At 57.7% G+C, this 27,372-nt stretch overlaps 9 protein-coding genes across 9 annotated transcripts; 6 read left to right on the plus strand and 3 right to left on the minus strand.

The window, feature by feature from the left end:
• Positions 1 to 588: 588 nt before the first annotated feature.
• UV8b_03934 (uncharacterized protein) lies at positions 589 to 1,970 on the minus strand (the record flags this gene model as incomplete). Its single annotated transcript, XM_043141432.1, has 2 exons — positions 589 to 1,679; positions 1,802 to 1,970. 2 exons carry the CDS (start codon positions 1,968 to 1,970, stop codon positions 589 to 591), a joined length of 1,260 nt encoding a protein of 419 aa, XP_042997366.1.
• Positions 1,971 to 4,437: 2,467 nt separating this feature from the next.
• On the plus strand, positions 4,438 to 7,901 carry UV8b_03935 (uncharacterized protein; the record flags this gene model as incomplete). The annotated part of the gene is made up of 2 exons (XM_043141433.1): positions 4,438 to 7,759; positions 7,831 to 7,901. 2 exons carry the CDS (start codon positions 4,438 to 4,440, stop codon positions 7,899 to 7,901), a joined length of 3,393 nt encoding a protein of 1,130 aa, XP_042997367.1.
• A 3,212-nt stretch (positions 7,902 to 11,113) lies between these two features.
• On the plus strand, positions 11,114 to 13,099 carry UV8b_03936 (uncharacterized protein; the record flags this gene model as incomplete). The annotated part of the gene is made up of 7 exons (XM_043141434.1): positions 11,114 to 11,228; positions 11,400 to 11,505; positions 11,628 to 11,738; positions 11,808 to 12,086; positions 12,141 to 12,390; positions 12,453 to 12,754; positions 12,820 to 13,099. 7 exons carry the CDS (start codon positions 11,114 to 11,116, stop codon positions 13,097 to 13,099), a joined length of 1,443 nt encoding a protein of 480 aa, XP_042997368.1.
• A 761-nt stretch (positions 13,100 to 13,860) lies between these two features.
• UV8b_03937 (uncharacterized protein) lies at positions 13,861 to 14,746 on the minus strand (the record flags this gene model as incomplete). The annotated part of the gene is made up of 3 exons (XM_043141435.1): positions 13,861 to 14,180; positions 14,337 to 14,571; positions 14,681 to 14,746. The coding sequence occupies 3 exons, from the start codon at positions 14,744 to 14,746 to the stop codon at positions 13,861 to 13,863; spliced, it is 621 nt and encodes a 206-aa protein (XP_042997369.1).
• A 1,038-nt stretch (positions 14,747 to 15,784) lies between these two features.
• UV8b_03938 (uncharacterized protein) lies at positions 15,785 to 17,980 on the plus strand (the record flags this gene model as incomplete). The annotated part of the gene is made up of 1 exon (XM_043141436.1): positions 15,785 to 17,980. One exon carries the CDS (start codon positions 15,785 to 15,787, stop codon positions 17,978 to 17,980), a length of 2,196 nt encoding a protein of 731 aa, XP_042997370.1.
• Positions 17,981 to 20,599: 2,619 nt separating this feature from the next.
• UV8b_03939 (uncharacterized protein) lies at positions 20,600 to 21,130 on the plus strand (the record flags this gene model as incomplete). The annotated part of the gene is made up of 1 exon (XM_043141437.1): positions 20,600 to 21,130. The coding sequence occupies one exon, from the start codon at positions 20,600 to 20,602 to the stop codon at positions 21,128 to 21,130; it is 531 nt and encodes a 176-aa protein (XP_042997371.1).
• Positions 21,131 to 21,198: 68 nt separating this feature from the next.
• On the plus strand, positions 21,199 to 22,560 carry UV8b_03940 (uncharacterized protein; the record flags this gene model as incomplete). Its single annotated transcript, XM_043141438.1, has 1 exon — positions 21,199 to 22,560. One exon carries the CDS (start codon positions 21,199 to 21,201, stop codon positions 22,558 to 22,560), a length of 1,362 nt encoding a protein of 453 aa, XP_042997372.1.
• A 1,092-nt stretch (positions 22,561 to 23,652) lies between these two features.
• On the plus strand, positions 23,653 to 24,278 carry UV8b_03941 (uncharacterized protein; the record flags this gene model as incomplete). The annotated part of the gene is made up of 2 exons (XM_043141439.1): positions 23,653 to 23,839; positions 23,956 to 24,278. The coding sequence occupies 2 exons, from the start codon at positions 23,653 to 23,655 to the stop codon at positions 24,276 to 24,278; spliced, it is 510 nt and encodes a 169-aa protein (XP_042997373.1).
• A 926-nt stretch (positions 24,279 to 25,204) lies between these two features.
• Positions 25,205 to 26,432, minus strand: UV8b_03942 (uncharacterized protein; the record flags this gene model as incomplete). Its single annotated transcript, XM_043141440.1, has 2 exons — positions 25,205 to 25,225; positions 25,329 to 26,432. The coding sequence occupies 2 exons, from the start codon at positions 26,430 to 26,432 to the stop codon at positions 25,205 to 25,207; spliced, it is 1,125 nt and encodes a 374-aa protein (XP_042997374.1).
• Positions 26,433 to 27,372: the final 940 nt, after the last annotated feature.

The raw sequence follows: 27,372 nt of genomic DNA on the forward strand, positions 1-27,372 counted from the left end.
AAATGACGCAAAGCGAAAAGCAAAAGACGATAAAAGAGTACAAAAACAAAGGACGAAGAAATCGCTGGGAGAGCCGTACCGTTTCCCCCTTGGTCTTCCCCCCCCCCTTCCTTTTTTTTTTTTTTTTTTTTTCGATCCTCGGAAATTGTATAATTGCATAGACGAAAAGAAAAAAAAACAGATGACTCTGGCAGAAAATTCGACAAGCCATCCAAGTCTGCTTTTGCTCATATCAAAGGGCTGGCACAGATGGAGGACAAGAATTGAACATTTTCAGATCCTCTTTTGGCTAGTGGTCGTGAAAAAGTCGTCTGATGATTACATGCTTACGCTTCCATCCACCTCTAAACAGATGCCCATGTGCTGCTGCTAGCATCTCTTCCATGCATTCCATGCTAAAATACTCCAATCTCTCCCAGATGTGCTAGCCAGCGGACCGCCACCGGCTTTGAAAAAATGCCAAAACTCCATTGCATGCCAGGTCAACAACCATCCGTAAGAGGAAAGGAAAAGACAAAAAAACAAACAAGCAAACAAACAAGCAAACAAACAAACAAACAAGAGTCCAGCATCGACCCAAAGGACAGCCTAGACGACAGAAGCCACGGCTGCTGGTTCCGGGAGGTCAGCTTTGGACCCGACATTGCGGTCGGATAGCGCTTTTCGCGTGGGTGCAGCAGTCCTTTTCCCACCGGCCGCCAAGGCACTCGCATTCTTTCTCGCCTTTTTCGACGTCTTCTCCCTCGGCTTGTCGAGGCCTCTGTCAATGTCGACATCCTGCGCTCGATCGACGAGGCCTGCAAACCCCAAGGTCTTGCACACGTCGGTGTAGCTCTTGGCTTGCAAGACCGACGGGTAGAGTTTCGCTTTGCCGGGGACCATCTGGGCCAGGAGGTACTTGGTGTTGCTGAAGCGGTTGCTGACCTGCATGGCGTGCTCTAGGTACCGTTCCACGACGGTCTGCCAAGGGAGAAGGCCACCGTCGGCATCGCTCCGGAAGCAGCTCGGGTTTCTCTCGGCGGCGACGGCAATCATGGCTCCGTCGGCGCCGTACTCTTCCGCCAGCTTGAGGCCCTGGTCTCTTGTCTCGACATCGCCGTTCATGAGGCACGCCACTCCGGCTTCGCGGCAGACCCCCGCAATCATGCTCAGCTGATCTCTGATGGCGCGTTCCCTCGGCCTCATGGGCGTCGTCCGGCAGTGCACTGTCAAGCCGGTTATGCCGGTGGCGACGAGCCGTCGTACCAAGGCTTCCGTCGCGGCGGGGGTCTCCAAGATACGAATCTTGACGCTGATGCCAATCTCAAACTCTGGCGTAATGTTCTTCACCAGGGCCTCCAAGATGGCGACCAGCCGGTCTGGTGTTTGGAGAAGAGCTGCACCCATGCCGCCGCTGGTGCTGAAGGGTTTAGGGCAGCCGGCGTTGACGTCGATGCCAGCGACGTCGGCCGCGACGAGTCGGGCGGCTTGGACGGCTCGTTCAGGGTCTGCGGTCCCAATCTGGAAGATGAGCTTGCTCGCCTCCTTCTCGGGGAACACTCGGTAAATGACGCTTTCCTGAGCGACCCCGGGTGGTTTCTGGTGGCCTTGGGAGGGCGGTCTTGTCCATTCAATGACACCGGCATCGTGGTTGAAGCGTCTCGTCGACCCAATCATGGCACGGTCGACGGTTTCAGGACCTGTACCAATGATTCTTCTTCAGCACCCGTCACAGGCCAAAACCCCCCCCTCCCCCCTCCTTCCTTCCGCTTCGTCTTTTCGACCGGTCGGATGACGTGTGAAACCTTTGACAAGCACATACCCCAAACTAAATCGGCTCCGTAGTGCAGAGCGAGCAATCTCGACGGAAGTTCGCCTGAGCGCACCATTGGCGCAAGCACCACTTTCCCGCGATAGTCCACCCCTCTGGGGGGGATGGGGACGCGCTTGACTTGAGCGGCCATTATCCTCCTGGCCGAGGCAGGGAGCATGCCCAGGGACGGGACCAACCTGCGGATGCTGTTGCAAGAGGGAGGCCGCAAATTATGGAAGGCCTGTGTGTGGCATCGCAGGCATCGCAGGCATCGCAGGTTCCGCAGGTTCCGCAGGTTCCGCAGGTTCCGCAGGTTTCGCAGGTTTCGCAGGTTTCGCAGGCTTCGCAGGCTTCGAACGACGGCGATGACGCAGAGGGGGCTTGAGGCTTTTGCTTGATCGATCGAGCAACGTTGGATTGAATGATGAATTTTTCTCGGCCGGGCCAGCAGCCAGCTGGTGGGGCGGGGCACCTTGGTGCGACCAACTGCCAGCTGCCAGGGTCCACAAGTGCTCAATCAATGTTTTACGCTCCAGGTTTTACGGCAACAGACTTCTCGCGCCACTCAGCGCTGTCAGCGAATCTCGAATCTCGCAGCGGCACGGCACGGCACGGCACTGCTTTTCCGGATTCCATGTTCGGCACAGCATGCATCATCATCATCACACACGAGCCCGAGGCTGCGGAAGCGAGCCAAAGTAGAGCGTAGAGGGGGTCAGCGTGCTTGCCGTGCTGAGCTTGCCTTTTCCGGTGCTTTGGGGTTGTGCCTTGGGGTTGGGAGGTTTTGCCTCGCTCTCGCGTAGCCCGTGACACCGTCGGCCGTGTCCAATACGAAGCAGCCCGCTGTGGACGGACGGATTCTCAACATGCCGGGCTCATGTTTGCGCGTTCAGGTGCCTGCTTTGCGACCTTGTCGGCATTTGGAGGGATTGAGCAGCAGCAAGCAAAGACCAGACAGAGCAGAGATTGACGCAATGTATGTACTCCGTAGTTGGTTAGTTGCTCCTGGCCTGGGTGTTCCGTGCCCGTAGAGGAGCCCTGAAGGAGTCTGGGTCCAGGTGCCCGGTTACTTTCTAGGGACCTACTAGGTACTAGATACTTACTAGTCACCAGACCTAACCTGAGGCAGGGAACTCCCCCAGACCGTACGGGGAATCCCGTACTGCGCAGTGCGTATCCACGAATTTAAGGTTCACAAAGGTCCTGGTGCCAGCCCGCCAGGGCTTCAATGTTGCTTGTTGGCGGCACTGATTAGCATTTCGTAGCGAGCCGAGACCCAAAAAGGCTACCACAGGCACGCGCCAGGCCAAATTGTGCAAGTACACAGTACTTGGCGGGGACGCGGCGGAATCAGCGCATCTGGCCACACGCACTGACGAATCCTCCGGATGATGTCTGGTCTGGTCTGGTTCTGGTTGGCTCACGGCAAGGGGCAGGGCAAATGGCTCATCTGAAACCAAGCCACCGTCAATCCGCGACGTGGCATCAAAGAAACTTTTCTTTTCTTGCCGCAGAGGCCTGGCTTGTTGGTCTCGTGTTATCTACGGAGTAGCCTGATGCCGCCCGAGGGAAATCGATCAACCAATAATGCCATAATGCTGCCAAAGCGGACAAAGCGGCATGATGATGCAGGGAAACAGAGCGTGATGCTGGCCCGGCCCTGGTGTTCAGGACATAACAGCGAGCACGTCGCTCAAGGTGAATTGGCACATGCAGCATCCCTCGTGCCAGGATTTCAGGGCTGGAGCGGCCGCTAAAGCGCCTGGCCCAGGGCCAAATTTGGCGCACCCCGGCCTTGCTCCGTAGAACTTGCGTACCCAGGTACGTAGCATCAGACATTGCTCTGTACTGTACCTAGACGTACCTACCTACCTACCTACCTTAGGTAGGTACCTAAGGTGCCTCCTAAGGTAGGGGCCTGGTGCAGGGCCTACCGCACGGGTACCCTACCTCGTACCGCCTGTGGGGGGTTGACTCGGGGCCCAGGGGTCATGATTGATACGACCAGGCATCCCAGACCCCCCGTATTCGGCTGCCCATGGCAATCTCCCCAAGGGCCCAAATCCTCCAAGCAGAAAAGCATTAGAATCCATCCATCATCAGGAAGCCTTCTTCATGCTCCGGGGTCCGACTACAAGCTCTCCCGGTGCGGACTCGTCGATAAGTAGCGCACATTAGCGCCTGCCATTCCGCGATAATTCCTTCTCCCCCCCACATGGAAGGTGCATGTATTGACGGAAGGTGCGGAATCCACCAGACGGAAGGTACGGAGTACGGGTACGGTATTTACGTATTTACCAGACGTGTCTGCACCCGCGCGCGCAGCTGCAAGCCTACCAGACCAGACCAGACACCTTCAACTATCCGCACGCCGAGTATTGGTGGTGCCCCCCTCGTATCTGCTTGAAAACTCGCAGACCCGCTCTCCCAACCTCAAACTCGCTCCGTGCAGCGCGGTGCAGTGCAGCGCAGCGCAGTGCAGGTTCCTTCAACCATACGAGACGGAATTCACCAGAGGGCTGCTGCAGCCGCCGTGGCATATACCTGTGGCCCTGGGCGGACGCGCAGTTCCGTTCCCCTCCAGACTGCTGCGAACCAACAAACGTCCCCATGCCAGTGCGCCTCTCCGCTCGCCAACACCCACCATGGAGAACGAGCCCGTCTTCGTCGAGGACAGTCGGTCGTCGAGGAGAGGGCGCTTCATGGGCAAGCTGTTTGGCAAAGAGAAGAAGCAAACACTGGACAACACTCCCGCTACTTTGGACGCCTTCCTCTACGGCTCGGCCGCACATCTGCAGGTTACCCATGCGCCGCCACCTCCGCCGTCTTTGCTTCCCAAGCTCGCCAAGCTCGACACCACGATATCTCGCTATCCGCAAGCCTTGGCTGTGAACCAGCAGGCGCAGCAGAACCGGCCCTTGGCCCCGGGCAAGATAGAGCCGAGGCCGCCGAGGACAAGTCCCAGACCAAACAGGAAGGGAATGGTTGTCCGCTTCGCTGATTCATATCCAGACATCATCGGCGAGGGAGGCGACGATTCTGACATGCCAGTCACTCAAGTCGGCAAGAACAAGAGAGCTAGGCAGCAACACCCGCCGCCGGCCCATCCACACCGCACGTCTTGGTCGTCAAACGCAATGGCGCTTGCTCATCCTTGTCCATCGGATCCATCCCTTGGGTCGTCGTCTGGACTTCCTGTTGGCCCCGAGTCCGAGGTCAATGACTTCCAGCCCAAGTCGCTTGCACGATCGCAAACCGGGTGCTCGTCTACCTACGAACTCGACGCGGGCCCAATGGCGTCTCACGGGCTACCTGGCAGAGGGGAGCAGCGCAGCGGCAAGACTGTGGTTCCGGGGGCAACCGCCTCGCCAATGTTTCTCGACACGCCTGGGAGGCGTGATGAGAGAAGAAGATCCTTCATAGAAATACACCAGGCAGAGATGCGCGAGGCCGAGGCCCAAGCGTTTGCGCACGCCGCCAGAACGGCCAACGCGGCGTCTCAGCCCGATTGGGGGGGTGGTGTTCAACCTCCAGCATCCTACGATGTTTCATCCGATTCGTCACGGGAACGTACGCCGTCACCAGAGGCGCAGACCAAGAAACCTGCGTTGGAGTACAGCCCTGCTGGATCAATAGCCTCCTTTTCCTCCTTTGCCTATCCGACGTCTAACCCCTCCCAGACGAGTCTTCCGATCCGACAATCCAGCGCAGCTTCTCAACTCGGTCCCCCAGGTCCCGCTTATCCCACGGCAGCCAAGTCGGCTTCGGAGAGGCTCCATGACGCGGTCAAGGGTGCCCGAGATGATGATGCACTCGCCGCTTTTTTGTCGGGAACCAAGCATCTGTTCGAGCTGTTTCGACTACACGCCGAGGCTGTCCGTCCGCTATCGGCTTGCGCACCAAGAGATTGCGCCCGCGCCGCTTTGTGGTGGCTCCTGAAGGGAAGAATAGGCCTGGAGCTCGCGATACGAAATTGGCCAAACTCTACGCAGCCCCAGATGCAGAAGCAACTGGACAGGCAGCAGGCGTACACAAACCTGTCCAAAGGCTATTGGCTGTGCCAAGAGGCTATCCCCGAAATCATGGGCGCCCAAAGATCACCTCCCAGCGCAGAGATTAGCGCAGTGTCGCAAAGCCTCCTATCCTCCCTACGAAAGCTGGCCCAATCCATGCAACGAAACGGGTTCCTGCCTCCCGAAGAGCCTTTTCTACCACAGACGATTGACAAGTCCATATGGCTGGAATATCCGGCCTTGAGCCAGGATATGGTTGCCCTTTTGACCGGTAACTGGGGTTCCGCCTTGGCAGCCACGCAACATCCACTGCCTGCACTGCAGCTTCTCGACGCCCTCCCTCTCGGCGACACTGCCGAGACCTTCAGCTATGGTCGCGCAGTGGCGGATGTTTTTCTGACCGAGCAGGGACGTGATTCGCAAAGGATATTCCTCCCTTGCATCCTCTCCGTCGTTCGCCATCAGGACAGCTCGGGTCTCGCCTTCGTCATCGCCAGCCAGAACGGACACGTGCAACTGGCAGTCGGGCAAAATAGAAACGAAGGACCGGTTTTGGAAGACGTTCGGTGGTACAACACAACTTGCTGCGTAGAGGTGTGTTTGCCTCGAGGTTTCTTGCTCGTCGCTCAATTGAACCAGGATGACTACAGGATGCTATGGAACATGCATGAATTCGGAACAAAGACGAGAGGAATGCTGCAACCCCGAAGCGACGAAGCTTTGGTGTTCCGGAACAGTCTGCGGTCGTTCCAATACCTCGATTCGGACCCCCACTCGCGCATGTTTCCCAAGGGATCTGTGCCGCAGTGCGATGTCGCGCTGTTTGAGAAGGTTCACATGGAGAGCGGCCCAGCGGGACAGCGGACCTGGCACTGCGGATTTCGGATCGCCGTGGTGACGGGTCCCAGAACGAGAACAATCAGTGGCCTGCAGCACAGTTTCCCCCCGCCACTTCCCGTGCTGTTCGGCCTTTTCAGAGCCGAGGCCGATGCGCCTGCGCTGTCGCTCAAGTGCGCGACTGGCAACCAGCGAGGTCGGATGATGCTCGTTTTCAACGACGAGATGGAAAGAGCGAGGTTTCACTCGCTCCTGGCCGGCATTGCACTCAACCGTGCCGAGAAGGTGTTTGCCGATGCTCCCCTCAAGTGGTTCCTGGTATCGCAGAGCCTTCGGGAACCGAGTGGCCTGGAACCCTTTGGCCGACTTCCGTGGCAGGCTGTGCGAGTCATCAACGATGAGTTCAGCCCCGAGGGCGGCGCCCCGCCCACAGTTTTCGCAGACAGGCTCAAGGTGGTGGTTGAACACCAGCACGGAACCGTTGCGGATAGAGTCAACGTGGGCCCAGGCGAGCTACGGGTGCGCCTCGAGGTGTCGAATGACAAGATACTGAGAGTTCTTCGCCAGCCACAGCAAGACGTGACCATGTCCGTGTCAGAGGCGCAAGTACCCAGGGAGCTGGCCACGGACTTGGGCAACGCGTTGCAGCTGCTCAAAGCGAACCAGACCATTCGCACATTCGAGTTCCACGACTTGAAGGGTCTCCACGACTTCCAGCTCGCCCTCACTGGCTTTGAGACGATATTCGATGCCGTCGCGACGACGTTTGCCATAGCGAGACGGCGAATGGTGGTGCCCATACACAAGAAGTGGGAAGCGGGTTCGACAAGGATACAAGTCATCCGGCTGAGGGACAAGCAGCTCCAGCTGCTGGCCTTTTTCGAAGACTTTGCACATGGCCACTGCATGAACTTTGTGCTCAAGGGTACGGACGTCTACGAAGCCCTGCAGAAAGGGAGCAAGGCTGGAATCCGATTCGTCGATGCGAAATTTCCCTTGCCCCGACTGCCGGCAGACAAGGACGGCGGCTATGATGATGTGGCGTTTGTGTGCGTGGATGTTCCCGATCTGCCAGGCGAGCATGATGATATAACGGTCATGTTTGACAAGGAAACCGGTAAGCTCCGAGCGCTTCCATTTTCGTAGCGGGAAGGACTTGGGCAACTTTTGACTAACGTTATTGGCCAGATCGGGATCTGCTGGCCCAATGCCTTCCGGCACCGGCCAAGGGATTAAAGTTGTCATCACGTCTTAGATAGGTGGGAAATTCACACGCAAAAGAAGAAGAAGAAGAAGAAGAAGAAGAAGATGATGATGATGATGACAATGAAGAAGAAGCAGAAGCTTTGAAAAGCTGCGAGGAACAGCAATCCGGGATGGTGGCACGGCTGCGTCCCGAGTGGCTTACGTCCCGCAGCAGACGAAGCTCGGCCATGTCCAATCACGCAATAGAAGGATGGAGCACGAAACAACATTTTCCATTTTGTCAAACAGGTATGGAAGGATTAACCTCTGCGGCAGTGGCAGGACTCTTTTAGGGAACGGCATAAAACCCGGTCTCCACGGTCGTTGCGTTTGTAGCAGGGGGCGTACGGGTCATCCAGGCGTTGCGGCGAAGCATTTTACTATTGACTCGTCTCGAGGAGACAAATTCATGTATATTTTCAGCCTGGTTGGGGAAACGGGCGAGGGCTTAGCATAGCAAACGAATGGCATTAGATGATGAGCGAGGACTGGTTCTGTCTCCACAGGGAAAGGCAAGCAGAAGCGAGTACTCGGTACAAGACACACAAGTTTCTCAAGACGGCGTCTCACTCGAGCGGGCCCCTTTGAAGCTGTTGCGTGCGGCAGCGGGTGCGGGTGTGCTGGCGGCTGCGTGTACGGCCAGCATCACGGGCTTGCTGATGGCGAAGAGGCGATGGATCCGGCGTGGGCTGTGGCATCTTTGCATCAACCAAGGTTAGCTGCCAAGGTGAAAGTTTGCGTCGGAACGGGGATGAACTCTGACCGTCGCGACGGTCGGGTCGGCCCTCAGATTGTGGATTTAGGCGCCACCCCCGCCAAGTGGGCGAGGCTCGGGGTGACGTTGTTGAATATTGAATATTGAATGGAGGGGGGGGATCTCGGCTAAGAAACACGTGATGTGCCGCGTGAGGCAATGCTACTTTGTCCGTACGATGGAGTGAGTTGCGTTCTGTTTGTGATTCTGCCCGTGACACACAAAGTCTGTGCGTACCGTGTACTCCGTACTCCGTGCTCCGTAGTGCAGAGATATATAGGTGCCTACCCCTATAAATAGGTATTGGATATTCTAGGGGCTATACGCTGCTATAGGCCTATCTGGTACCTCAAAAAGCAAAGCTGGGGAGGAAAACCCGAGGGCCGGGTGGAAACCCTTCCCTGCGATGCTGTACACTGGCCTCCGTGAGAGAGCAGTTGCTGATAGCAAGCTTGGGAGAAAAAAAATCCTGCTCGCAACTTTCCGATTTTGCCCTCCGCTTGCTGGCTTGGTTCCACTTGGTGCGGCTTCTTTGTTTTTTTTTTTTCTCTTTTTTTTGTTGTGGCATGGCTGCGGAATTTGGCTTGTTCAGCGTTGCCGCTTGGCTGGGTCTCGTGGACCGACTGCACTCGGTCGCCGCCGCACAGAGGATCAAATGACGTAACTGTCTCCATGTCGCCCTCGACAACGGCATAGGATAGGTAAGGTACATGTACTCCGTACCTTGGTGGACATGTGTCGAGCGGGTTCACCGTTGCGGCTGGCCACTCACACTCACCCCGCCGCTACAACCCAAGCGCCCCCGCTCTGACGGCTTACCTTACTCTCTGCTCACTTGGATGCTCGGAAGGCGGGGGGGCAAGCAGCAGTCAATGGCAACCAGACAGCGGTCAAACCACCCAGGCCGTCACATGTCCCACGCACTTGCACCACTGCACCACTGCACCACTGCGCGCACAGGATACCTAACAAATTGAAAGCGAGCCAGGCCGGGGAAAGGGGGGAAAGAATAGGGGGGGGAAAAAAAAAGAAAAAAAAAGAAAAAGACCCCGAGCCCTGTACGAGTCGAACGCGAGGCTTTCCGCAGTCCTGGAAACCCTCCCCCCCCCTCCCCTGGGAACTGGCTGCAAAAATCCCCGGCTTTTTATTTTTTATTTTTTTTTTATTCCTGATTTATTTCATGTCTGTTTTTTTTTTTTTTTTGGGCCGTCATCGTCATCCCAACGTCCTCCAAGGCCCCTCTCTCCCTGACCGGCTGGAGCCATTGAAGAGTCCCGTCGCCACCCACCAGCACGACAACAACAGCTGCGAGTTGCCCACTGCGCTGTCAACTGCCAACTGCCAACTGCCAACTGCCAACTGCCAACTGCCTTTGTCTGCAACCCGCCGCTGGCAAATCCCTGCCATCTGACCAGACCCAGACAGACAACAGCCCGCCGAATCGAACCGGCCGACACCGCGACGGGGACAGCGAAGGAAGCAGCCACTGGACCAGCTACCTTACCTACCTAAGGTACCTAAGCTACATAGCTGACTGGACCGCTGACTGGACCGCTGACTGGACCTTTGCCGACGCCGTCGCCGACAACCCCCGTGTCCTGGCTCGGACCAGGTCGGATGCAAAGCGCACCAGACTCCCTCGAAGCTCTTGAAGCTCTTGAAGCTGCGGCAGGGAGAAACTTGGCATCATGGTCTTGAGCGGCTTGAGCGGCCTGGTGTCTGTGCCCGGCCGGCGTCGTGCCTCTACTGCTGCCAGTATGTCCCGAGTCCCGTCCCCCCTCCCCTTCCCCTTCCCCTTCCCCTTCCCTCTTCCCCCCTTCCCCCCGGCGCTTGTTGCGTTTGTTGCAACATGTCTGGAATGCGGATGCGCACGTATGGACGGGGTTTCCATTCCGAGGCTCTGGAGTCGGGAGTCGGCGCCAGGTTTCCAGAGGTCAAGTGCCTCGGTCATGTCATGCTCCTCCCAGGTGCCTCATTGCTCTCGCACCCGTCTGGTTCATGTTCCCAGCCCTTCCCCGCTGTCGCTGGTGCCCCTCCTGCCCCTCCGTCATGCCCCCAGCTGCCCCCAGTGCACCGCCAGGCACCCTGCTCTGTACATGTAGGTACCAGCCAGCACGACCTAGTTGACCCGTTGGTTATGTGGTCACCGGCAGCAGCTGGTGTCTGGTGCAGCTGGTGTCTGGTGCAGCTGGTGTGCGCTGTGCGCTGTGCGCTGTGCGCTGTGCACCCCGCTGAGCTGCTCCAGCTCTCCAGCTCTCCACCCCCTCAGACAGACCCTGTCCTGATGCTGGCGCAACGCAACATACAATTGATGTCTGGTACGCATTTGATGCAGCCTGGCAGCAGCATCGCCTGGTCTGCTCATCTTTCCAGTCTCAATCCCGCCAGCTCTTCTTCGCTGACGCTTGGCGCTCAATCACCACTTTTTTTCAAAACCAACCCCTGCCTTTTGCTACGCTCAGAGTCAACACCATGTCTAACTGGTTCGCGCAACCCAAAGGCAGCAACCATTCCTCCGCTGATGAGGGGAGAGGTGTCGGCGAGTCTGATCAAGACACCCAGGTCATGGAGCCTGACCAGGGCAATGGTAAGCTCCCGTTTGCTCCTCCATTCGGATCCGGAATTTCACCCTGCGACCGTCCCCGGACCGTCCGCCATTCCGTCTACAGTCGAGAGTCCAGGACGCCCTGGCCGAAATGATGAATGATGCAATAATGCCAGACAGTGTGGCTCACGAGCGTTTCGCGCAAAACTCTAGTCCTCTCCCACATCATCTCCCAGCTGCGGCCGGGTGCCGACCTCAGTCGAGTCGTGCTACCAACCTTTATTCTCGAACCTCGAAGCATGCTGGAGAGGATAACAAAGTACGTCGACCAAACTCCGAACTTTTTGCTCTTGGGTCCCCTGCCGAAAGGACAAAACAATCCTTTTCCCCCGGCGTGGTTTTTTTGCCTGTACTCGGTTTGTCGCTGACGAACCTCTCTAGCTTCATGTGTCATCCAGAGATGCTCCTCGACGTCCCCAATATTGACGACCCCGTCCAACGCTTCGTTTCCGTCGTCAAGTTCTACCTTAGCGGATGGCATATCCGACCTCCGTCAGTTAATCCCCCCCGCTGCCACTCGACGATTCGGAGAGCAACAGTTTCGCTAATCGGGCTCAGCAGAGGTGTCAAGAAGCCGTTAAATCCCATTCTTGGTGAAATCTTCACCTGCTATTGGGACCTCGACGTCAACAAGAGAGCCTACTACATCTCGGAACAGACGTCCCATCACCCTCCCAAGTCGAGCTACTTCTACATGGCTCCACACTACCACATCCGGATTGACGGTACATTAAAGCCAAGAAGCAGGTTCCTCGGCAACTCGGCAGCCAGCCTCATGGAGGGTGTCGCTTACCTGGCCTTTCTGAACCGAGGCCAGAACAGGGATACGGGTGAACAATAGTGAGTTTCACAAACAAAGGCCCCCGCCTGCCTACTGACGAAAAGGGATTGCAGCATCTTGACACAACCCAACATGTATGCTCGAGGACTCCTATTTGGGAAAATGAAGTACGAGTTGGGCGATCACAGCGTAGTTCGATGCCCCGAGCTAGACTTGACTGCCGACATTGAGTTTAAAACCAAGGGCTGGGTGAGCGGGACATACAATGCCATCGGAGGAGTAATCAAGATCGAGAGCACTGGCGAGGTTCTATACGAGCTGTCGGGTCTTTGGAGCGACGACATGTTTATCAAGGATGTAAAGGTGAGCGAGCATCTTGCCCCCCTCGAAGCGCGTAGCACGTTGTGGCCTGACCATGCGACTAGACCGGCCACAAAGACATGTTCTTCAACGCCACCACCTCCAAGCCGAGTCCCCCCAAAGTCCGGCCGTTGGCCGAGCAGGAGGAGCGTGAATCTCAGAAGTTGTGGCTATCCACCGCCAAGGCCGTCAAGGAGAGAAACCACGAGCTAGCCACCCAGGAGAAGACCAGGATTGAAGACCGGCAGAGAGAAGAAGCTGCCAAGAGAGCGCAAGATGGCGTAGAATGGCATCCTCGACTATTCCGGCGCGTCAAGTCCAGTGATGGCGTTGGGGACGATCTAGAGTGGATCATTCACAGTACAGTGTAAGCAACGAGAGTCGCCTCACACCCCTTGGCCTTGTACTAACTCGGTACTAATGCGGGAACAGCGATCCACGTGCTTCCCTCGAAGAACAGACGAGGCAGTTGCTCTCCATTTACCCCGTTGTCGACGGGCAAACGTTGGACGGTGATCTCGCCATCCCGCCCAGGAAAGGAACCAGCCAAACGGACGATGGGGCAAGAAAAGAAGGCCATCTTATTGGCATGGACGGAAAGCTAGCCACGGTGCAAGATGCGACCAAGCGAGAGCCCGATGAGATTGAGAGCTTGCTCAGCTCCACCGGAAAACCTGCTCAGGGACCGCTGATCGACTTTGGCGACGAATGAGAGAAGAAAAAAGACGTTCCTAGTTCCTACCACGGGGGGGAAACGCCCTAAAGTATTTACATTCTGGTGGACTTTTCTCAGCCTTTGTTTGAAGAATGAAGAGAGAGAAAAAACTCCAATTTTTTTTTCTCTTTTAAAAACATGGATTTGGCGTTGCTTGGGGTGGCCGATAAACTGAAAGGATAAAAAAAAAAAGGTGACGGACTGGTGCAGTCCGGTACGAGGATGGGCTATTTACATAGTTGGTCGTTGGCTCATGCGATTCCACCATCTTTGTCGCCGCACACCACACATGGCCTTCTCAGGCGTCCGCGTGAGAGTTGACGACGGATCGAGCCAGCCACAGCCACGAGCTTCAACAGGCCAGCACGAGACAAGGGGAGGGGGTCAAGGGGCCTTGCGGATATTCTTCTTTATTCTTCTTGGACGGGAATCTCCGGTTGGATGCATTTATATCTGGAGGTATATATTGAGATGTGAGACGCCAGCGTGATATGAAAATGAAGTCGAGAACCATAACCATTGCATATATAACCGACCCCGGTAAAACGCCGTTTTTGTGAATGTTACAAGTACCCGCGGCTCTCCCCCACATCAAGGCCTCCCCGTCCCTCTACTCTTGGCGTGTAGGGCAATAAAGCCGTGAGCGACCAAACACTTGTCCTGACCCGGTCCTTGATCTTGTTCTGAATGCAGAGAAAGGAGGGGGGTACAAGCTGATGAATCGAATACATGGGACGTGCCCCCCACCTCCCCATCTTTTACTTGTTTGGTTCCGGCGACGGCGACCGACTCAGACTTCGTTCGTCCCTGCCCCTCAACCTCAGCCACTTCTTGGTGCTGAGGGTCAAGTCCCGGTCCAGCTCCTCGCTAGGGTTCTTGCGATGGATGAAGTTGCAGAAGCCGCCGCGGACGCAGCCTTCCCCCGAGTTCAGGCGGCAGCAGGCCTCGCGGAAATCGGTGACGGGGCTGAGCTCGCAGTAGATGGGGCGGCCAGCGTACCAGCGCGAGTTCAGCTCATCGCAGGCCAGCTGCGCCGACTCCTCGTACTTGAACCGCGCGTACACGTTTCCGATGAGATCTTGGCCGCGGGAACCACCCAGGAAAATATCCCAAGCAGAAAAAAACATCAGCACATGCTCGACGCGACCCGCGTGGAAGCCCACTCTGCGTTTCTTTCTCTCCTCTTTTGTTCTTCACCAAGGGAGCGGGGAGGGGAGGGGGAAAACACACGTACGGTCGTTGTTGTTGTCGCACACGACAAGCTCCTCCAGCTCGCCGTACTTGCACAGCTCGCACCAGATATCCTCGTAGAAGGCGTCGAAGTGGTTCTGCAGCTGGGACGGGTTCATGCGGTTCTTGGGGTCGTACACCGGGTTCTGGTACAGGTTCGGCATGAGGATCGTCTGCGAGTACGAGGGCTTGACGTGCTTGCGGGAGCAGCGGTCGCCGTGGCGGCAGGCGCCGATTTTCTGGGGGGGGGGAGAGGGCGGGTCAGCAGCGGCGGACGGCGCGGGGAGGGGGGGGGGGGGGGGGGGGGGCGAGTTTGCGTGGGATTTGCTGGCGCAGAAGCGGACTTACAAAGTAGAAGGAGCAGTTGACCTTGTCGAGCTCGGTGCCGAAGATGGATGCTAGGAAGTTGGCCATCTTGGGTTGGAGCAAGCGGGCAGCAGCGGGGTGTTGGAAGGGCACGATATGCGAGCGCGAGGGTGAGCTGGGGGCGGCGATGTTGGATTGGAGTTGAAGAAGAGTTGGGGAGGCGCGGCGCGGGAGGCGGGTCACGTGTGTGGCTGATTTGTAATAGGGTCTGGGGGGTTTCCGTGGCTGCTGATGTGCAGGATACGTGTAGGGAGTATGAAGCCGCACTTTGTGTGGCGTCGCAACAGCAAGACGATGGAAATTCTAAGAGGTACAGAGTACTCCGTACCAGACCTCAAGTAACCCTGGTACCTGCACGCAGCAAACCAACGCGCCATGCATAAACTCTATTTGGCGCCCAGTGGCGACGACCCGCGCCAAGCCGGCCTAGGGACAGGCTATGCACTACCTGTTGGCGAATATTGGAGCCATCCAAAATCGAAAACGAATGGAACCCCGTCACTGGAATCAGCCGTCCAGGCCGAGTCGAGAAAATGACATCCACTATTTTTCAGAGGCACTGGGGCTTGACAGGGAGGCCGGCTGCAGGCAGATGCTGTGAGCACCAACCACATGGAGCGGCAAGCAGCTGGCCAGCCGTCAATGCGGCGGCGCCGGCGGGGGCCCAAGGCTCCTTGCATGTGCCTAACTGGCCAAGCCATCAGGAACAACCGCCCGCCGCCTCCTCCCCCTTACCAAGCAAGTTTGTTGAGAAGTCATTGACTCGTTCCAGTCTTGTTCGGAGTCGACATAGCTGGATGCTTGAGCGCATTGACTGCTTTTTTTTTTTTTTGTTCACTTTCTTATTTTTTTTTTTGGGGGGGGCTGGGTTTTGTTTCTTGGAAAGAGAAGCACAGCTGCGTCTGGAGCAACCCGTCAAGATCAGCCAGCTGCCTTGGCCTCGTCTGACGTCTCCCCAGAGCGAGCGAGAACCATGCTTTAGCAAAGAATACCGCCAATCCTCTCACCACCACGGCCCTACGTCGGACGACGAGACACGTTGACACCTGGGTTCCGGGCCCTACCCACCACCCAAACGCCGTCGCGATGGACCAAGGAGACATCCCCGCGCTTCTTGCGCGGCTGGCCAGCGACGAAGACGCCGCGAGGAAAATGGCCGTGTTCAAGCTTCAGACGTCCATCAACGACCCTTCCTTTGCTGACGTCTTCATCTCGTCCGGGGGTCTCGTCGTCCTGCGCGGGTTGATCATGGAATCCGGCGGCAACACGCTTGCCTACTCGCTGCAGAGCCTGACGCGCCTCCTCGAAGTCGACATGGGCTGGGACATCTTCCAGGGGCCCTCGGCAAGCGCTTTTGTCGAACGCATCGTGGAACTCGTCGTCATCAACCCACTGGTTAATATCCTCCGTGGAGCCATGTCCATCCTCGTTGCTCTGGTCAGCCGCTCTCGGTCGGACCAACCGACCAGCCCGGCCGGACCAGCGAATCCAGCAGCGGCATCCTTTGGCTTTCGCGCTCTCAAGCCTGCCGTCGCTGTCTACCCGCAGTTCTTCGAGCTGGTGGTCCAGCAGCTGCAGAGCGCCGACCACGCTCTCTGCGCAAACGCCCTCATGCTCGTCAATGCTCTCATTCGCGATTCCATCTTGCACAGTGAGACGTGCTCCGGCAGGAGCGACAGCAGCGACGGCGGGGAAGACTGGGCCAAGCTCGTCAAGCGCCTCCAAGACCTGGGCTTGGTCAAGGCTGTCTACCGGCTCATGCAGAGCTCCGCCATACAGGACCTGGCATATCCCGTGCTGGAGTTTCAAACGCTGACCAAGATGCTGCTGAGAAAGTGGCGAGAGGTAGAGGTCGACCCGAGCCGGCGGGAACACAGGCGCGCACTAAAAGGCATACACGGAGGCGGCGTCAACGGGCATTCCGAGGATGATGACGACTCTACGGAAGCCAGCAACAGGGACGATCGGAAACGCAGTCCCAACAAGTGGAGGAGGCTAGGTTTCGAGACGGAGAGCCCCGCGCAAGAGTTTGAAGCCACTGGATATCTCGGCGTCATGGACCTGGCAGACTACGTCGCAAGACATGGAGACGGCTTCCAGAAGCTTCTGCTCGAGCAGACCGTCAGACCGCTCGAAAAAACTTGTCCTGTTGCAAGAGCGAGCTTGGCCGTGACCGTGATTCTGTACGAGCATTTCGAGGTGGACAGAGTTGATGTCGAGGACAGCAAGGGATACCAAGGCTTGGAGGCCAAAGACCACGACAGGCTGTTCCGCCCGTTGCTGCTTGAGTGGTCCCGCTTGCACTCGGCCGCCCTGCTGGCCTTTTTCCGCCTGTGGAAGGCAACAAGCGCCGAGTTGGCCGACTTTGACAAGGTAGCGGAGCTCGTGCGAATCCTGGTCGGGCAGGTTGTCGGCCGAGCCACTCGCGCAAAGGACATTTCCGAGGCCGAGGACGAGATGCTAGAGGTGGACATTACCCAGCTCCGAAGACTGCAAACGGACTTGTTGGACAGGTCGTTTGACGATGCTTGGGGCCAGTACCTGTACCAGGTGCGGGAGACACTTAAGCAAGAAGCCCTGCAGTTTGTCAAGGAGCAGCGGGTTCGGTGCATGCTCCAAGGATCCTGGTTCTACAAGCCCGCGTCGTCGCGAAAGACGGACCAAGCTCACAGTGGGCAAGCACACAACGGGCAAGCTGCTGCTGCTGCTGCTACTGCTACTGCTGCTGCTGCTGCTGCTGCTGCTACTGCTGCTGCTGCTACTACACGCCCATGGCGGTTTGCCAGGCTGTCCTACAACCGACGCTACCTGCATTATGCCGACTTTGAGCACCAGATGGCCCAGGACCCGGGTTTGGACGTGTTGACCAACAAGATTGACTTGGGCTCCGTGAGCTCGGTAGGCTCCAACGTGTCCGCGGCGGACGACACCAAGAGCGACGCCAGCGGGTCTGCAGGCCAGGCCAAGAAGACGACGACCAAGATTACCATATACGCGGCCGAGATGAAGGAGCAGGGAGGGACGGAAGAGTACCCGGTGCTGTCGCTGAGGCCAGTGAGCCCCAGCCTGGCGTCCGAGTGGCTGGACGGCCTGCTCATGCTGCTCAACCAGGCGCCAATCACGGCGGAGACGAGCAAGCTGATCAACCTGATCATCGACTACGGGCTGAAGATGCGGTTGCTCAATGTGAGGCTGGACGCGGCGTTTGCGGGACCCCCGGCGGGCGCGGGAGCGGTGCCCAGCCGCGCGGGACTGGACGAGGACTATTTCTTTGAAGTGTAGGGGTTTTTTGTTGCATGGAGGGGGATGCTGCCTAATCCTTGGGCCGTTGCTGTAACTTTTGCGGTCTCTTTTTTTTTTCCCTTTTTTTTGCCGCCTGAAGCTGGGTAGCCGGCGCTGTGGTTGAACTGTTGTCATTGTCGTTGCCCGTTTTTCATATACCCGTCCACGTTTTGTGAGTTTTTTTTATTCATTTATTCATTCATTCATTCATTTATTTATCATTATTACTTTTTAGAGCAAAGCATGTGAGTCATTTCATCACCACCTGCAGTTCTGCCCCATTTCGAGCCGGACAATGAGCGTCACGGGCAGGTGGAAGGAATTTGATCGTGCAGCAGCCCAGCCGCGTCAAAGGCATATATTATATTGTACGCCCAAGGTGGGAAGAGTAAGAGCCACGGTCAGACCAGGCAGGCGGGATGAAACGAGCACAGCACCGGCGAGCTGCAGCAAGCGCGGCATCTGCATGTCGGACAAGCGACGACGTACGGCTCGACAATGTCTCTGCTGGTCGGGAGGGGAAGCAGCATGCGTTGCACGTCACGTCGGCTCGGCCGCAGACGCCCGACTTTGGGCCATGGCCGAGTCGGTCGGGCTCCATCCATGTACCTACGTGGCAGCTGAAAACTCGAGAGCAGAAGCAGGTTATGTAGGATACGTGGTGCTGTGGGAACTCGGCAGATGGCACGATGGGAGTCACTCGTTGCGTTGGGACACGGGGTGGGCAGATTGGCTCGGGCACCAAGCGCCTGGGATAGGATGACGATCCAGGCAGCGATTGACGACAGATCGATCGCTTGACGCTGGAGGCTGCAGGGCGTGCGTCGAGCATGGATGGATGGATGGGTCGGCAAGGCGTGATTGACGGGTTTGGGTGATGATGAATGCTGCTGGGTGGGTGGGGTGGATGTTTTGGATGCTGTAGTAGGTGCGTGCTGGCTGGAGGGAACATGCCCATGCATTGCAGGGCGCCAAGAAGGAAGAAGAAAGAAGCAAAAGAAACGGAAAGGAAAGGAAAGGAAGAAGAAGGCTGGTTCGCAGACTCTGCTGCATTACTTGTTCCTTGGTCCGTTGCGGGAAAGTCCGTGTCAATCGGGAACGAGGAATCAGAGGCAGGCCTGGGGCTGTTGGGGCTGGGGCCACCAGACTATAGCCAGCACGAGTTACCAGACCATAGCAGCAGGAGCTATTGGAGCTATGCACCAACGGCTGCCTCCAGCTGGAACAGACCAGTGGACACCGGCCAACGGACAACGGACAACGGGACACTCGGGATGAGGCAGCCCAAATACCTGGGATATAAAAAAAAAAAAAAAAAAAAAAAGAGAGAGAACCTGGCCAGGAGAGCAGAAACGCCATTGATACGTGCCGCATCGTATGTATTTCGGAGCACACAGGTCCCGATTTACTTGGTGGAGGGCTGGAAAGAGCTAAGCTGGGGGGGCCTGGTGTGTTGTCAACTGGGCCTTTGTAAAAGTACCAGACATCAGGTACCAGACATGTCTGCTACTCTGCCGAGCACGGGGCACATTGGGAGGGCGGCAAAGCACTGGAAAGGCCCGAGGCTCATGACGCGGCCAACGCCCTTTTAACAACATGAAGGTTCCGCGCGCATCCAAGGAGGACGCAAGTTTTTCTTCTCCCATGCTTGAACTCATTCAAGAATCCCCCATTGCGACGACTGCTGGAAATAGTGAGCTGGGGCGTCGTCCTGCCGCAAACGGGAGCTGAGAGTCGAGACGCCACAAGGGGGGGCCTGGGGCATTTGCGGCTTCCACCAGCTTGAGCCTGGCCCCTGCTCCTGCTCCTGCTCCTGCTCCTGCTCTAACCCCCTCGGAGCCTGAGGCACTGGCTGGTACCTCCTGTCTACGGGGAGTACCAGACGGATACTCCCTCGGGTACTTCTTACGGAGCACCGAGTACTAATCGCTCCTGTTCGCACGGTTGAGTGGCAAGAAACCGGGCTTTTCACTTGCCTCTTGCCAAACGACGGTTTCATCAGCAATCTTTTGCTTTTGCACATGCACGTCCCCGGGGCTAGACACTGGCTTGCTCTACGGCTCGGCTTCCATCCACCTGGAGGGAGGGAGTCTTTTTGGAGTCCCTTGGTCCTTTGGTATTTAGGTATGTACAGTATGTACAGTTTGTTCTCGACTCGCCGCCTCGTCAGCTCTCAGCACTTGCCCTGATTCCGCGCGTCCCTGGCTCTCCCAATAAACTTGCCGACGCCCCTTGGATGCAATCCGTCGTTCGCGCTTTGAATGTTTCCCTACCTACCCCCACTTGGCTGGCCCTGTGGCTTATGCGTCGGGACAACTTGTCCTCTTCGTACGCGAACGGCCAGAGAAAACCCAGGTGTTTGGGAGCTTGTGGCTAATATGGGTTTCAAATAGCGACGGCAAAGCATCCGCAGCCTGCTTTATTCCCTAACCCTGGGCCCATTTCTCTTCTTCAATAACCTGACGCGACTCTCGCGCGCACTCTTACCGACATCAACATAGTAATTCTTGCTCGCTTTTCAACGCAGCTTTACACCATTGCTCTCCTTTCGCTCCTTGAACGCACATCGCCACACACGCCGAGAAAAAAAGAAAAGAAGAGAAAGAACATCCGTCACAAATGGCTCGCATCCAGATTCCTCTCGACGCTCTGACGTCTCGCTTCAACCTTGGGGACCGCTTCTCCGGCTTCAGCTCTGGACCCCTGAGCGGCCGGTTTTCCAACTTGCGGCCCCTTTCCGACTTCTTCGACTTCAAGCGTCTCTCCAAGCCTGCCAACTTCGGCGAAATGCAATCGCGCGTCAACTACAACCTGAGCCACTTCTCCAGCAATTATGCCGTCGTCTTCGCCATGCTGAGTCTGTATGCCCTTCTCACAAACTGGCTGCTGCTGTTTGACATCACTCTCGTTGTTGCTGGCATGTGGTTCATTGGCCGCCTCGACGGGCGCGATCTCGAGATTGGCACATTTCGCGCCACGTCGTCGCAGCTCTACACTGGCCTGCTCATCGTCGCCATACCCTTGGGTCTGATTGCCTCGCCCTTCTCGACGCTGCTCTGGCTGATTGGCGCCTCTGGCGTCACCATTCTCGGCCACGCTTCCTTCATGGACAAACCGATCGATGAGGCTTTTTCAGGGGAGGCGGTCTAGGTGGTCGGCCGCGAGCTCCCAAATTTGCGCCCCAATGGGGAAGACCATCGAGGCGCGGGCGGAGGAAGATGGATGGTGGGGACGCTGCGCACTACGGTTCCTGGCACGGCGGTGAGGCCAGGGTACAGGAATTGGATACGGAGGGTGAGGAGTCGGATGCACAGGGCGCTGGATCGGTGACGCGGCGCAGCACGCGGTTGATGCGCGATTTTGGACATTTTGCAGACACATACTCGGGCGACGGCCGCGGGCATTACCGTGACTCGAGGAACGAGCACGGGGATTCCACCTCGAACGCAACTAACAGCGAGGAGGGCGACGACGACGACGACGACAGAGAAGAAGAAAAGGAAGACAACGACGACGATTACGGCGGCGGCGGCGGCGGCGGCGGCGGCAATTATCTGCACATGTTTCATCTCGGCCCGAGGGAAAGGGAGGAGGTGCTGCTGCTGCAGTCGGCTTTCCAGCGCATTAGCGAGGCGCAGGCCATGGGTGACTCGAATGTGCACCTCAGCAAGCAGGAAATCGAGGCCTTGGCTCGTTATCAAGCTCGCAAGGACGAGGAGGAAGAGCAGGCGAGACGAAAAAAGAAGCGCCATTCGGGGAGCGGGAGCGAGAAGAAGAAAAGGACAAAGGAGCAGCGAATGGCGGTGCCGCTCGCACAGCTCGCGGGGGTCTCTCACAAGAAGAAGCCGTTGCGGCCTTCATCCTCGGAACTGCCGTCGAGGCAAGATGCCTCGCCTCGGCAGGTGACAACGGATGGTGAGCTGCCGCCTGATGGCCGCGATGGACAGGGCTATCCGCCCATGGGGTATTTTCCGCCTCCCTCTGTATATCGCACACGGTCCAGGGCCGGGACGACGGCGTCGTCGTCGTCGTCGTCGTCGCGGCGTGCTCTCGACGATTACGAATACCTGTCGCGATCGTGGGCTGCCAACTCGCCTCGGCCGTCGAGGGATCCTCTCCGAGAAGAGGGCTCCTCGGCACTTGGCAGCCGTTTCCAGGCCGATCCGTTCCAGTTCCAGACCGCGGGTCCGCGCGCGCCGCACTCGGCTGGCGCTGCGGCCGCCTCCGGGCAGCACGCTTCTTCAGGCTCAGGCCCTTACGAGGTGCTGTACGAGCATCGTCGAGGAACGGCGGCCCCTGCTGCAGCTAGGAGCCGCCACGGATCCAGGCGAACCAGCTACGGCGACGAGACGAGCGAGGAGCAGAGCCTGGCGAGCGAGGGGAGCGCCAGCGACGAGCACGGGGGCGGGAGCGGGAGCGGGGCGCAGATTCGGGAGCCTGAAAGCAAGGCGAGGGGTCGAGGCCGAGGGCGAAAGCAGACAATCATAGTGGAGGAGTCGCCCGAGCGCGGCAAGGGCAAGAAGAAGTCGTCGTCTCCGGTCAAGGGAAAGCAGGCGGGGGCGAAGAAGAAGAAGAGGTGATGGTGCGGTGCGGTGCGTGCGGTGCGGTGCTTGGTGCAGTGTCTGTGTGCATACTCTATCGCGTGCCGGTGAGATGGCAACTTGCAATACATGATGGTTTTCTCGTATGGTGGCCTTGCTGAATGATGATGATGATTGATTGCATCTGGTAGCCGGCCTAAGCTAACTACTATCTCGTCCTTTGCCGATTAAGGAGGGAAACACGCGCCAGTGGTAGTCGGGCGGAAACCGTCCTGTCTACTCCGTACAATTGACCACGTCTGTTATGTAATTCCTGCCCATAGATAATAGCTACCCTATATCAATACTCTACCCCTACTGGCATTTCTACTAACCCTTTATTCGCCACCGTTGACCTTTTGGAAAATCCTGCTAGCTCCTAGTTGGCAACAGCCCCTATAGCCTAGAGCTCTGGAATTGGCCCACGGAAGTAGGAGTCCTAGGGCATTATCAGAAGTAGTTCCTCGGCCAGAGTCAAAACTAAACTGCCCAATGAACCTCGGTGTTACAGCCCCACCAGCTCAATGCCATCCCTCTACGGAGTACCCCGTACCCCGTACCCCGTACCCTGTACCTACTGCACCTGCTGCACCTAACTGCGCTACTCGGCAACCCGCGCCTGGCCCCACCAGACACCAGCCAATAGCCGAACCGTACTCCGTGCATACTTCCGTCCTCCGTAGTCGGGACCACCAGCGACGCTTCCTGCTGCAAAGACCGGTCGGTGTCTGCAAGTTGGGCACCGTTGGAATCGAAGCCTTGCCGCCAGCAAGTAAAGTAACCAGAAACCAGAAACTAGAAACGCGCAAGCCCACAAGATCCGGCCCCCCCGGCAGCCAACGGGCCAGCCGGAGCAGAAGGATTCCCCGCGCCAAACAGAAAGGGTCTGGTGCGTTGCATCACAGGCCCCCGGCATCCCATCGAATTTCTTTCTTTCTTTCTTTCTTTTTTTTTTTTTTTTTTTTTTTTTTTTTTTTTTTTTTTTTGGCACCGTCGAGCCCTCTTTCCTCCCGAGGCCGTTTGCCCGCCTTGCTACGCCTTGCGACCGACCGACCGATCGAACCTCCCGCTCTGCAGAGCCGCCCGGAAGCCATGTCTCGCGCGTGGCCAACCCGCTCCAGCGCCTCCGCCACCAAGCGCCTCATCAAGGAGCTCGACGCCTGGCGCCGGGACCAGCACGACGAGCCGGGCATCGAGCGCCTCGGCCCCGTCCGCGAAGACAACCTGCTGGAGTGGGAGGCCGTCATCAACGGACGCGGCGTGGGATCCGGCTACGACGGTACGGGGCTTCCCCCTTTTTCCCCCGTTTCCGAACGCACGACGCTTTTGCTGACGCGCCCTTCCCCCCCCCCCCCCCGTCCCCGCGGCGGAGGGAAAAAAAAAAAAACACCACAGGCGGCCGGTGGCTCGTCGCCGTCTCCATCCCCGCCGCGTACCCGCTGCAGCCGCCGGGGGTGCGGTTCGTCACGCCCGTCGTGCACCCCAACATCGCGCTGCACACCGGCGAGATATGCCTGGACCTGCTGAAGGAGGCGTGGACGCCGGCCTACAGCGTGCTGGAGTGCCTGCGGGCGGTGCGCGTGCTCCTGGGGTGTCCGGAGCCGGACAGCCCGCTCAACGTGGACGCGGCGGCGCTGCTGAGGGGGGGGGACGTCGTCGGCTCCAGGAGGCTGGTGGAGTGCTGGTGCGCCGACGGCGGGAGGTACGATGGGCCTTGAGGGTTTTCCCCCCGTCCGGCAGGTTTGTCGGGCTGCGGGCGTGGGTGGTTTTGCGTCTTGTCGCATGACCGACCGTGGGGCCGAGTGGGATACGAGCGCGCCGTCTCGTCTGCAGGCCCAAGACTGGCGAGGGCGGGTTGGCCCTCGTGCCCGGAAGATGGGCTTTGCTACAGGCCCTTGTTGGGGGAGGATTTTCCCTCGACCGTTGCAGTCGACAGGCTTGATGGACGCGGAGACGCGAGGCACGATGGGAGAGGTGGAATCGGGCACGAGTCATCCAGCAGATCAGATGTGATGGGCGCTCCGGGCAGACGAACCGTGATGGAGTCGGCAAGTTGGCCAGGTGTGTCACCGCCGGGAGTCAGCCCTGGTCCATGGGCGCGTAGACACGGTCATCAGGCCATCCCTTGCGCGTTGTATGTAACCATCCACAATGTTCCAAAGCGCGCGCGTACACAAAGTCCTGCTGCCTCTGCATCCAGGTTGTCCCTCCAACTGCTTCTTTTCTTTTCCCTCCTTGACCGAGACCCTCCTCAGCAATGACGCTGATGGATGCTACGAGAAACGCCGTGTCATTCTGCCAACCTGACTGATGAAAAAAAAAAAAAAGGGGGGGGGGGAGGGGGGGCAACATTAAAGCAAAACAAAAATTAAACAAAGCCGTCACCCTCGGAATGGAGTGCTTCGGCAAATCCCGCAGCCTCTGCTTCCATGGCCCTCGTCGATCGATCCATCGTTTGCCGTTTGCCATTTGCCTTCCTGGTTCGAGGCGCGAATTCCCGACACGGGCCAGCGATGCGAGCCAGAAGAGTGATGAGGAAAGAAGCCGAGAGCCCACGGATTAATCTCCCCCCACCCCCAAACGCTCTTCCCCAGCGCCATGGCAGAAAACTTTTCATGTCCCTTCTTCTCGTTCATCTTTTCTATTATTCGTTGAAATGATAGACCTGGGTCATCCGTGAGTCAGCCTCGAGGTATCCAATTTTAAAAAGAAAAAAAAATAAATAAAAAAATCACGACGTTTTTTTTTTCCGAGGGAGCAGCTCTCACCCTGTAGTTGGGAAGGCCGTAGGGCTGCCATCCTAATCTCTTGGCCATTTTGGCAAAGCCTTCCGTCTCGATGAGGTGGTAAAAGGCAAACGGCGGAAACATGGCGCCGTCGCGGTGAACGTCGGCCTTGACCAGCAACGCGGTGCCGCCGACACCGTCCAGGGGTACCGTAAGATTCTGGTCGCCGCCGTCGGTCGCCATGTAGGCCATCAGGGTGCGGTAGGTGGGCATCTCGTGGTAGCCTTCCAGCAGAATTTCGTCGGGCCCCATTTTGGACGCCATCTGCATGGCGACATCGCTGTCCTGCCAGCTGTTGAAGTCGTACGCACGCTCGTCCTCCTTCTTCTTCTCCTCGTTGTAGAATCGCTGGAAGCAGTTTGGCACGATGACGTCCTTGTCGTGCGCCGCCAGATCCTGTATCAAGGTGGGCGGGGTTTCGACAATGTCCGAGTCCAGCCAGAGCACCCACGACGTCGCGGGGCCGAGGGTGGTGAAGAGCAGCGAGTTGCGAGCCTTGGCCATGGCGGCCCGCCGGGCCTTTTGGTTGGACATTTTGTGACGCTCGCTCTCTTCCTGCGACGCAATCGCCGGCTCAAAGTCCTGGCGCAGAATGATGATGCTCTTGAATCGATCGTTTTCCGGGCCGCGCTTTTGCGTCCTTTGAATCTGCTGCTGCAGCGCAGCCGTGGCCGCGTTGCCCTCCTTGGTCTTGGGGAGGATGAAGCCGAGCGTGATGAGCTCGTGGGGGTAGCTGAGACGCAAGAGGTTCTCCCAGTATTCCGGGTAGAAGCGCGCCATGGGCGTCAGGATGAGTACGTGTTCCCGGTTCTCGATGGGCCTGGCTGTGACGGTGACATTGTTGAGGTTATAGCGGACAACGGGAGGCGGACCCGTCTGCAGGCCCGACTTGGAGCTCGACTTCTTGTACGGAGACGTTGGAGGCGACAGGTGATGCTGAGCCGTGACGGACGACAGCCGAGTCGAGGCGCCGGAACTGGACGGAGAGACGAGGAAGAACAGGATGAAGATGCAAAGAACAGCGCCGAGAATGAGAGTGCACGGATTCGCCTTCTTAAGACGGACTGACCCCATGGGGCGAGCCATGGAGCCTAGGTCTCGTGTGTTTGAGGTGGAGTAAGGGCGTAGGAAACCGCTCCGATTCGATTTTGCTCGACTCGACTCGACTCGACTCGACGCGAATCCTTTCGTTCGCTCGTCGCGAGGCCGGATGTCGACTCCCAGGATGGCAGACGGTATACGGCACGTCGACCGGGGGCGGCAAGGGATAGGGAGTGACGGGGCCGTCGAGCCGGCTTTGGCGCACAATCGAATGCGCGTCGTTATCACGGTTCCAAGCAAAGCGGCAAGGAGCAAAGGGGGTGCGGTAGGTAGGGGAAAAAAAGGGGCGTAGGGTCGGGAGGAGGAGCGTAATGGAGGGCAAGGCAAAAATGCAGAGAACTTGATACGAGGCAGGCGGCCCAGGATTGATTTTGCCTTGTTCTGGTGGTGTTTGGCGACTGCAAGGGGATGCCACGCGCTGTGGGGACTCGGGCACTTCGCGCGCCTACCCTACGGAGCACTGGGGAGTTTAAAAGTACTCGGGTACCTGAGCAGGCTGATGAAGCAGAGCACTTGAAGCAGTTGGGCGGTACTTTGCAGATACACATCATCTGACGTGGACAATCCGAGTCCTTTAGCTAGGTACCTACCTAAAACAAGATAAACAAGATCAAGGTAGATGCCGCAGTAAAATACAGCTGTATTTCTGGAACCGTTGACTGTATTCTTCCTGCAGCACCCCAAGGTTGGCGCGCTGTCCATAACCATCCGTAACTCGCCGCCAGGCTGGCCTGGCGTTAATTGGCGCCACGTCCCAAGAGCCAGAGTACTCGTGAGTACATGACATACCAAGGGGCTCCAGCCGGGCAGTACAAGTATAGCATAGCATCGACATGTCATGTACTTCGTAGGTACCCGCAGCTTGCTGCGTCCCGTCCCACCAGCCAGACTCAACCCAGCCAACCGCGTCGCCCAGAAACCTGCG

This window comes from Ustilaginoidea virens, chromosome 3 (genome assembly GCF_000687475.1).
Source record: "Ustilaginoidea virens chromosome 3, complete sequence".
Classification (NCBI taxonomy): domain Eukaryota; kingdom Fungi; phylum Ascomycota; class Sordariomycetes; order Hypocreales; family Clavicipitaceae; genus Ustilaginoidea; species Ustilaginoidea virens.